The 10,000-nt window shown below is 43.7% G+C and overlaps 1 protein-coding gene across 1 annotated transcript in view; it reads left to right on the top strand.

Moving 5' to 3' along the window:
• Positions 1 to 10,000, top strand: part of LOC133949184 (thyrotropin-releasing hormone-degrading ectoenzyme-like) — a gene marked incomplete in the record, with an annotated part of 91,632 nt that overhangs the window by 80,846 nt on the left and 786 nt on the right. Inside the window, 4 exon segments of the mRNA XM_062383383.1 lie at positions 1,688 to 1,855; positions 4,492 to 4,632; positions 4,713 to 4,794; positions 7,229 to 10,000. The exon segment at positions 7,229 to 10,000 is cut by the window's right edge and continues 786 nt beyond it. Coding sequence (XP_062239367.1) covers positions 1,688 to 1,855; positions 4,492 to 4,632; positions 4,713 to 4,794; positions 7,229 to 7,381 — 544 coding nt within the window.

The following is a 10,000-nucleotide window of genomic DNA, read 5'->3' as shown; positions in this document are numbered from 1 at the left end:
ACACTGTTTGACATTCTGCAGAGGAAACCTCCACATTACTGCTTTTATTTCCATTACCAATAACGACCACGCCTGTAGAGACGCAGGACGGGTGATGAAGAGGAGACGGAGGACGAGTGATGAAGAGGAGACGGAGGACGAGTGATGAAGAGGAGACGGAGGACGAGTGATGAAGAGGAGACGGAGGACGAGTGATGAAGAGGAGACGGAGGACGAGTGATGAAGAGGAGATGGAGGACGAGTGATGAAGAGGAGACGGAGGACGAGTGATGAAGAGGAGAAAGAGGACGAGTGATGAAGAGGAGACGGAGGACGAGTGATGAAGAGGAGACGGAGGACGAGTGATGAAGAGGAGACGGAGGACGAGTGATGAAGAGGAGACGGAGGACGCTGCAGCAGAACTTCATGTTTCACATTAAAAGAATCTGTTTATCTGGATGAACACACACATTCATAAATACACACAGTCCAGTGCACTGGGTTTGGCAGAAGGACTTTAACGCAATTGTCAGCAGTAATGTGTGTGTGAGTGTGTGTGTGTGGGGGGGGGTGTTAGTTGTGTTGTGTTGTGGTGTGTTGTGTTGTGTTGTGTTGTGTTGAAGCTTGCTCTTAAGTGGAGCATCTCTAAAACGATTTCCCAGATCGATGAATGATGTAATTCTCCCTGCATCACTCACCCTGCAAATACACACAATATTAACACACATACATACACACACACACACACCCTCTCACAATGTGATAGTTCAGTATATACTGTAATTCCGACGCCAGCTGAGCTCACTGTATTGTGATGAAAGTTTTTTAGTTTTGCCTTACTGACGATTTAGGTCAAGTACACACACCCACACACGCACACACACACACACACAAACACACACACACACACACACACACACACACACAAACATACACATACTTCATAGGGTCAAGGAAAAGTTCACCTCTTTTCGCTTTACTGATGATTTAGGCCACTAACCAGCTGGGGCAAGTGTGTGTTTCTGTGTGTGTGTTTGTGTGTCTGTGTGTGTGTGTTTTTGTATGTGTGTGTTTGTGTGTCTGTGTGTGTGTGCGTTCGGCTGAAGCCTCCACAGCATACAAGTGAGTCCAGTGTTGCGAGCTGGAGACTCCCCCCCCCCACACGTGCTGGCTCTCATGAGGTCGGGTCCGAGGAAGAATCTGAATCTATATCCAGACGTTCTCAATAAATCTGAGCAGATTGTGAAACTGGGAACAAACTCTATTCCAGCTCGATTAATTCAGTCCTCAGGCCAGTTTGGCTTACGCAGCTTTTCAGAGTCTTAGTCGGAGGCGAAGTCTTCGTCTCTGCATTTTTCTGCCACAGGAGAAGTGAAGGTTTTTGGTTTTTCCTCTAATGGAGTCGGGAGTTTCTCACTCTGCATCCAGGGAGCGTCTCCGGTTAATCCTGCAGACGTGTCTTATCGGGGTTTTCACTTTATCACTTTCTCTGGTCCACGCTCACATCCTGTCTCCGCTGCTCTCACTTACACTGACGCTGCAGCCAGACCTGAGGAAATCTTCCAAACCTGAAATGTTGAAGAAACTCCAGAAAGAGTTTTATATTATTAACGTACGTCTAAATACGTCTCTCAGTTTATTTGACCTGTGATCTCTCTGTTTTGACCGATTCCCTCGTGTGATAACTGCTCTTTGTGTGTCTGTGCAGGATTCCTCCCAACATCCGAGACATCGTGTACTGCACCGGCGTCAGCCTGATGGACGAGGACGTGTGGGAGTTCATCTGGATGAAGTTCCACTCGACCAGCGCCGTGTCGGAGAAGAAGATCCTGCTGGAGGCCCTGACCTGCTCCGACAACACTTTCCTCCTCAACAGGTACAAACGGACGACACTCACCTCGCTCTTCTGTTATCGACCAGTCAGAGCGCCTACACACACACACACACAGACACACACACACACAGACACACACACAGTGACTCAGGTGGTTAGCAGAGGAGTCTGTGTTGTGCTGTAGGAACATTGAGTCAGAAATATCTCCTCCCTTGTTCTTGGGCTCATCCTGCAGATTCTCATTATGCAGTTTTCCGCAGCATCGTTTGGTTCTTGGTTCATTTAAGGATCATCTGCTGTTGCATGGAAAAAAACTAATTTGCATTTTCACATTATGGTTTGTGATCTACTTTGTTTTCATTAACGTACGAGCAAAGAGAAGCGCCTGTGCTCACCAGGGAGATTATAAAGAACCTCCAGCAGGGGGCGGGGCAGCCGGACAACACAGGAAAAGATTTATTAAAAACAAATACTGGATTATTTTAACCATTGGTGAGAAAAGACGGATGAAACTACACAATATAATAATAAAACCAGAATGCAGTTGGGTTAAGTATCTTGCCCCCCAACATGCCCAATGGTGGAGTCAGCATCGAACCATCAACCTTCAAATCAGTGTAAAAACCATCCTACCGCTCTAAGAGGGCTGAAGGAGACGTTACAGACTTATCAAACAGGTCTTAAGTCATATTAGTGTTGATCTAAAGAGTTGAACTTGAACCTTCACCTCTCTTTTAGCTCCCTGTTTGGTCTCCACCACCTGGAGGACGTTTCAGGCTCTTTAGCAGCTCAGTGTTCACCAGCCGCTCCCGGACTCTGTCTCTTTGCTGCTGTGCAGTGCATCGTGGGTTTTTCTAGCAGTTTTTGTGAAAACACAAAAAGCTGCTGGACCCAACAGTAACGAGAGCTGAGAGACTAAACCACAACAGTAAAGTTGTGAGTCGTAAAAAGCAAAACAATGAGCTGACAGACATGAAAAACACTTCACAGAGCGGGAGTGGGGTTCCCTGTGGGCCTGTGACTACCAGCATTACACACTGCCTCTTGTTTTATTGTTAATATAAAAGTATGGAGTCACTTTAAAAGCAGATTCGTCTCAAACATTATTATTCTTCGCTTCGTTAATGTTTGTTTTTGGCAGCTGATTTGAAATAGTGCTGTCCCTGGTCTCAACTGCTTTTACCTCCGATCACTAGAGAACACCTCAGTGAGACGTGAAGGTGAGGAAACGCTAACTGTTCATTTAAATCTTTATTTCATTTCATTCTAACTGAGCGCTGACGTTAGCAGCTCAAAGAGAAACCAGATCGTAAACTGAGTGAAAGTAGAACTGAATATTATCCTGAGGCCCCAGATTAATGTAGCTCTGTGTGTGTGTCTGTGTTTGTGTTTGTGTGTTTGTGTGTTTGTGTGTGTTGCTGTTTCTGGTGTATATAATCAGGTGCTTATCAGTCGCTATCTTTTTTGGAAAAAAAATAGCGAGGATGGATATCACAAACACCCAGAAGTACGCAACGTGACACAATGGGTTGTGTGTGTGTGTGTTTGTGTGTGTGTGTCCACGACAGGTATTGATTTTTCAACCAGAGTAAACTGTTCTGCAATCAGAGAGGTAGTACTGCATGTTCAGATAACAGCTTTCAGACACACACACACACACAGTCACGGACACACATAAAGTCACAGGTACACACGTACACACACCACAGTCACACACTGATTGGTCACACAGGAAATGGTTTCAGCACAGAGGGATTGTGGGAAAAGAGAGAGAAAATTGATTTTGGGGTCTAATGAAAAGACGCCAGCTACAAACAACCAGCTAACAAACACACACACAAACACACACACACACTCACATACAGACGCACACGCACAGACACAGTCACACACTCACACACACTACAATACAGAGAAGGTTGACAGAAAAATAGGAAGCAGGAGGACAGATGAAGTGTGAGCAGCCTGTGGACGAGTGAAGGTCTTTCCTCCGTCCCTTTGTCTTTCTCAGCCTCTCATCTTAAAACACACGTTAGAAACTTGGATTAATGTGTTTACACGTCTGAATTATCATGTTGCTGCAGAGACACGCTCCCTGTGAAGGTTTCTACAACTCCCTCAATCCCAGAGCAGCTGCAAGTAATCAGATTACTCTGTACGTTTTGTTTCCTGCAGAACAACCACACAAAAACTACACAATGTAAACTACATGCACAGGTTTACAGCTTGTGTTTGTCCTCTTAAGACTCTGGTTTCCTGGAGACAATAAAGAGCGAAGACAGAAAATAATAATCCTTAGTTCTTTTTTTTTCAAATGAAACGATATCAGTCAGTATTACAAAGATCCTCGGCTCCAAAATTCTGAAAATCAAATCCATAAAAGCAAGTTATGTGTAATTGGCTCATTGATATCCAGTATGTTAGCTAATTGTTTTGCATGATATACAACATTACCAAAGGTTTAATAATGTTGATAAAGAAAACTGAACATTTGTTTGTATTCTTATTTACACTAATATAAAGTAAACAGTTATTCTAATATAGATGGAATGAATATGAGCCTGCTAGAGAACCCTGAGCATCCTGAGCTCCGTGTGGCTCCGTCTCCTCCACATCACAGAACAACCATTTTCCAGTTGGCTGCTCCATCTTTAACCTGCTGCCTCCGTCTCTCTCAGGTTACTGAACCTGTCTCTGACCTCTGACCTGGTCCCGGAGCAGGACGTGATCGATGTCATCATCCACGTGGGCAGGAACCCGCAGGGTCGAAACCTGGCCTGGAAGTATTTCAGAGAAAAGTGGGACATCCTGAACGCTCGGTGAGACTCCAGCCGTCGAGGGGAGGAAACACGTTTGAAAACTGAAATAACTAAATCATGATGTTCATGTTTCTGTCCAGTTACGGTGAAGCGCTGTTCATGAATTCAAAGCTCATCAGTGGAGTCACAGAGTTCCTGAACACGGAGAAAGAACTGAACGAGGTGAACACACAAACACACAAACACACAAACACACAAACACACATCAACCTTACACAGAACAGATCTGAGCCTAACGACCTGGAGAACAATGACACTCAGGTAATAAGACAGGAAACTAAGATACATCTTAAATTCAAGTTAAATTAAAAATGTTCCTCCATATTAAAACATGATAATAGTGATTATGATCAAATATTCCCTTTGCAATAATCCTAAATATAATCTAGTGAATTCACGTTACAGATTAGAAGAAGCTGAGACCTTTCTCAGGTTCAAATGTTAAATATTCTCGTATGGACGTTTTCAGTTAAACAGGAGTTCTGCAGATCCTCGGCGGCTGAAGCTTCATCCCTCCTCACTCACCTTGTGTTTGTGTCTCAGCTCCAGAACATTTCTCATCAAAAGAATCTTACCAAAGAAATATGAAATCAATTTTCAATTTTAAAGAAGCCTCAGTGATTTCCTAAAGGACTCGGAAGCAAGTAGTTATTTATACGGCTCCACATCCCAATTTATATATTATAGAGGATCCTCACATAGTCGAGACCTGAGATTAGAGATGTAGAGAGAAACAAGTAGAGGAGAGAGAGAGAGTGTGAGAGAGAGAGAGAGAGAGAGAGAGACCTGCTTTATTCACTGTTGTATTCAGAAAACAGACTTTCATTTATAGTTTATATAATTCTAGTTTCATCTTCTCTTTCTTCTTCTACTTGTATATTCTGTCTCTACTTCCTGTGATTGGTCCAAAAGTCCAAACCATCCAACAAAGTGTTTTCACTGCAAACCAACAGAACCTGGTCCAGACCCAGAACTCCTCCTCTGCTCTGAGGAACCGTTCACACCTGATGTTCAGAGCTTCACACTGTAGAGTCTGAAGCTCTGAACCCAACGAGGTGTGAACGGGTTCTGTCATCAGGATCTGAACCTCACACCTTGAAACACAAACCTGTGATGTTGACTCAAAGAGAAGCAGCAGAGACTCAGGTGTGATCGACCTCGGCTTCACTGTGACACTGTTTCTCCACCAGCAGGACCGAGAGCTGCTCACACCTCATCTCCACATTATCATCTCCTTTAACACATCCTCCTCTACACAGTTTAGTTTTTTATCTAGTATGATACATTGTACAAAACTCTGAGATGCTTTGAAAAGAGAAATGAAATAAAAGCAGGAGGAAGAAGTGAGAGGTCGAACTCGACAGAGCTGAATAAATGCTGGTTCTGATTCCCCCCCCCCCCACACACATGTCCACAACCTGAAACCTTCTCTGAACATAAAGGTTTGGAAAGAAGAGGCTTTTTCCTGATGAACACTTTCGTTGAGAACCTGTTTTGTGAGAGATCTGCAGCTCGAAAATGGAAATAAAAAACCAGCCTCAGCGTTGGCGTCAGTGTCAGAGACGCCGGTGAATTAAAACCACTCAGAATTAAAATAGAAACCCCCCCGAGCACCCAAATTTCATCTAATAAACAGAATGATGAGGGGTTTTTGTTTGCTTTTCCTGGATATGATTTTAGAGGAAAGTAAAGTCTGTGTCCGGGAACTCAGCAAATATAAAAAAGTGTGACTCACAGAGGAGGAGGAGGAGGAGGAGGAGGAGGAAGAGGAGGGGGAGGGGGAGGAGGAAGAGGAGAGTCAAAAGTAGAAAGTTTGCAGAAATTAGGAAGTGAAAGTTGAATAAAGTGTCGGAGGGCAGGAGCTGAGAGCAGAGTTAACGATAGAGCTGCAGTAAAGTGAGGAGGAGGAGGATGAACTTTGTTCTGCGCTCCAGTGAATCCGTCAAACCCTGAACGTTGAGTTTCCTCTTCGTCCTCAACCGTGAAACAAAAAGTCTCCTTCCACAAAGTTTCTCTATCGACAGGAGAAGAAACGTTTCACCTCCGGATCCAGAAGCTTCTTTCTTTTAATTACCTTCTTTAAAGTCAAAGTTTCCCTCCAACACTTTGACTTTCAGGCAGAAAACGTTCTAATTATGAAGCTTGAACACGAGTTTCCTCTGAATTATCAAACCTTTAAAGGAAAGTTAGCTTTTAATGAATCGTTTCAGTTTCTGTTTAATCGTCGTTAAAAGGAAACGTGTTTTTCACCGTCTGGCTGGAAGATGATTTGGTTTCCAACGTCTTGACAGCTCATAAAAGGGAAGCCGAATTGTCTGATTCGCCCCCTGGTGGCTCGCTGCAGTTTTGGTCATCAACCTTTCCTCCTCCATGTTAGTTAATGGACCAAAGTAAAGATGGAAACTGTGTATCTAAGTAGTTCTTCCTGATCTGAGGCTCCGAACCCGGTCTGGAAACCAAACGTTAACACTAACACTTGATGTCTATATTCTAACAACTTTTATCTGTCCTCTCTTTTCCCACCTTTATTCCACCTTCCCTCCCCCCCCCCCATTCCCCTGTTCTTTCTTCTCCTTCCTGTCCTTTCTTTCCTCAGTTGAAGGAGTTCATCCAATCCAGCGGCGTGGGGGCGGGGCCTGCTTTGCCGCGGGCGCTGGAGATCGTGGAGGGCAACGTGCGCTGGCACCGCCTCCACCGGCGGCTGTTCTTCCAGTGGCTGCGCAAACCCCCGAGCCCCGTCCTCGGCTAACGAGCCTAGCGCTAGCTCCATTGGAGCGACTGCGAACTGACCGCTAAGCTCATGCTAACGCAGCGCTAGCTTACACATGCAGTCAGAATGAAAAAGAGAAAGACTGACGTGACTCAGCCGGTTTATGTTTTCAAAGAAACGTGATTTCAAAACTTTTTATTTCTGATGGACTTTTTGGACGACTGGCTGATGAACTGAAACTGGTTTTAAATTGTAATTATTAAAGCTGATAGCTAGCTAGCAGACACTGATTCTGTCAATGCTAGATAACAGCTAGCCTCAAAACTCCCCCTGGAGGACAACAGAGAGAAGAACACGCTGAAAGATAAACAAAAATAGAAATTGGATCAAAACCAAAGAATACGTCAAACCTTGAAAGTTTAACGTTTGAGTTTTATTAGTCGCACAACATGATGAAAGTTATATGTCTCCTGCACAATGTGTTGCAACATTTATCTGTAAAACATTTGTCAACAATATTAAACAAACTCCACAATATATATGATAATAATCATTACAATATAATAGGGACATTTTAGAGATCACTGCAGTCGGTGGTGGCTGCGAAGTTCACGTATCGGATTCTATCTACAGTCAACTTTGGTTTAAAGTTGTTTTTCTGTTCTTGAAAAACTTAGAAGAACAAAGAAAACAACAATACGACGCAGATGCTTTTAATCTCAGCAGCAGCTGCTGGTGCATTCCCCCAAACCACCCTCGAGCAAGGCAGCGAGCGCTCCTGATGTCTGGCTGACAGAGTCTGAAAACCACAGCCTTTCACGTTTAGTTCTACATTCATATCTGTCACTTTCCAATGTTTCCATTGGCTGATCACAGACTCACAGTGTGAATCCGACCTCGTTCTGTTAAACCCGCTCTCAGATAAACACAGATCTCGAATCAGCTGCGAGTCGATCACTCCACAGATCTGTGAACTCTCGGCTGACCTGTCGTCCTCTGATCGCAGCTCGACTCGTTCACACTCGTTAACTCTTCAGCTCGACTTTAAACAGAAGCTTCAGCTTTTCTCTCATGATCCAAAACGCCGGTGGCCTGAAAGACGTCGGCCGGTTTGTGAAGCTCTGTCGGCGCCGAGCTTCAGAACTGAACTGGGAATTTAAACACTCGCAATTACTTCCCAGTTTATTTCTAAACAGCAGAGATCAGCACACGTGGGGGAATATTTCTTGTTGGAGATTTTAGAGTAAAAAAACTAATTAACGAGGCAAAAAGGAGTTTTCACATAAAAGATGAATCTGACATGAATTCGAAATTTTTATTGAGCAACTTTTGCCTTTTTCAAAAATCCACCTGAAACTGAAAGCTTTTATTTTTATGTTCCACCTTCTTGTGAAGATGTGATATCAGTGCCAATTTGAATTCTCTTTCCTTTTATTAAGTTGAAAGACTTTACATCAGTGTTGAATTTTGACAGAAAGTGTAAAAGGTGCATCAAATACAGAAAATAAATAACTTTCTTTATTTGCACAACTGTCAATGGTGATTTTAATTTGAAATAAAATAATCTGCTCATTTCTTTCTGGTCCTTTTGGGACGTTTTACCCAAACTAGTACAAATAGAAAATCCCACACGGTGTTAAAGAGAAATAGGAAATAGTTTTGGCACCGACTCCACACATATAACATCCGTCAGCCATTGATGTTTCTCCTAATTTAGTGACCTCGTAAAACCTGACAGTGACTCCGGAGAGGGACTAATTTAATAAAGCAGCTGACAGATGGACGAGGTTGTGCACAGGAAGTTTCTTTGTGAGGAAAGTAAGAGGTGTCCGGGGAACGTAAATGACACCACAACCTTCCTGACTGAGAACAACCTCGGAGATCACAACCTCGGCCGAGCAGAAAAAATAATCACCTTTCAAATCTCTGTGGTTTCACAAAGCACCAAAACAGGAAAAGAGTCGGTTGGAGCATATCGACCGATCGGCCCACGTCTCTGTCCACAGACGAACAAGACACGAGTGGACTTTAAATGGAGAGTAGTGAAACCGCGATAAGGAAAATGGCAGATGAGGAATCTGAGGCTTTTTGGGCTGAAAGAGATGGTTTGGGTTTGGTTGTATGCAGACGATGCAGCTTTTTAAATCCTCAGTGCACTTCTGCAGTTTGGTGAAAGACTCACAATCCTCACGTTTGCAGAGTTGGACGGACGTTGCAGCTTTAAGAAGCACAGAGGTTGTTTTTTTATTGTTTCAATCAGATCAGTGTTTAGATGCTTTTCCCTTCACGGATGGAAGGATTAATTACTGGACTTTAAACGAGGGGAAATGAAAACGGGGCCAGAAAATGGTAGATGAGGAATCTGAGTGTAGTCAGATGATGCAGCTTCTCATATCAGCTCATCCTCAGAGGAACCGGTTGTTGAAAGATGGATTTCAAAGGATCCAATGAGTGTTCCAGCTTCAGTGGACGATATCGTTTTGCAGGGCGCCGATTCTTGTGCGACGGGTTTTATGGAAATTGCAGCTTCACCTCTTCTGTTACAGCGAGAACATCCTCCACCCAACTGACTGTAAACTCCACTTGTTCGGCTGCATCGTGGGAGAACGTGGTGAATTTTAAAATAATTAAATCAGCAGCAGCATGGATTGTACAGTT

Source organism: Platichthys flesus, chromosome 23 (assembly GCF_949316205.1).
Source record: "Platichthys flesus chromosome 23, fPlaFle2.1, whole genome shotgun sequence".
NCBI classification, from domain to species: domain Eukaryota; kingdom Metazoa; phylum Chordata; class Actinopteri; order Pleuronectiformes; family Pleuronectidae; genus Platichthys; species Platichthys flesus.
This window is presented reverse-complemented; position numbering and strand designations above follow the sequence as displayed.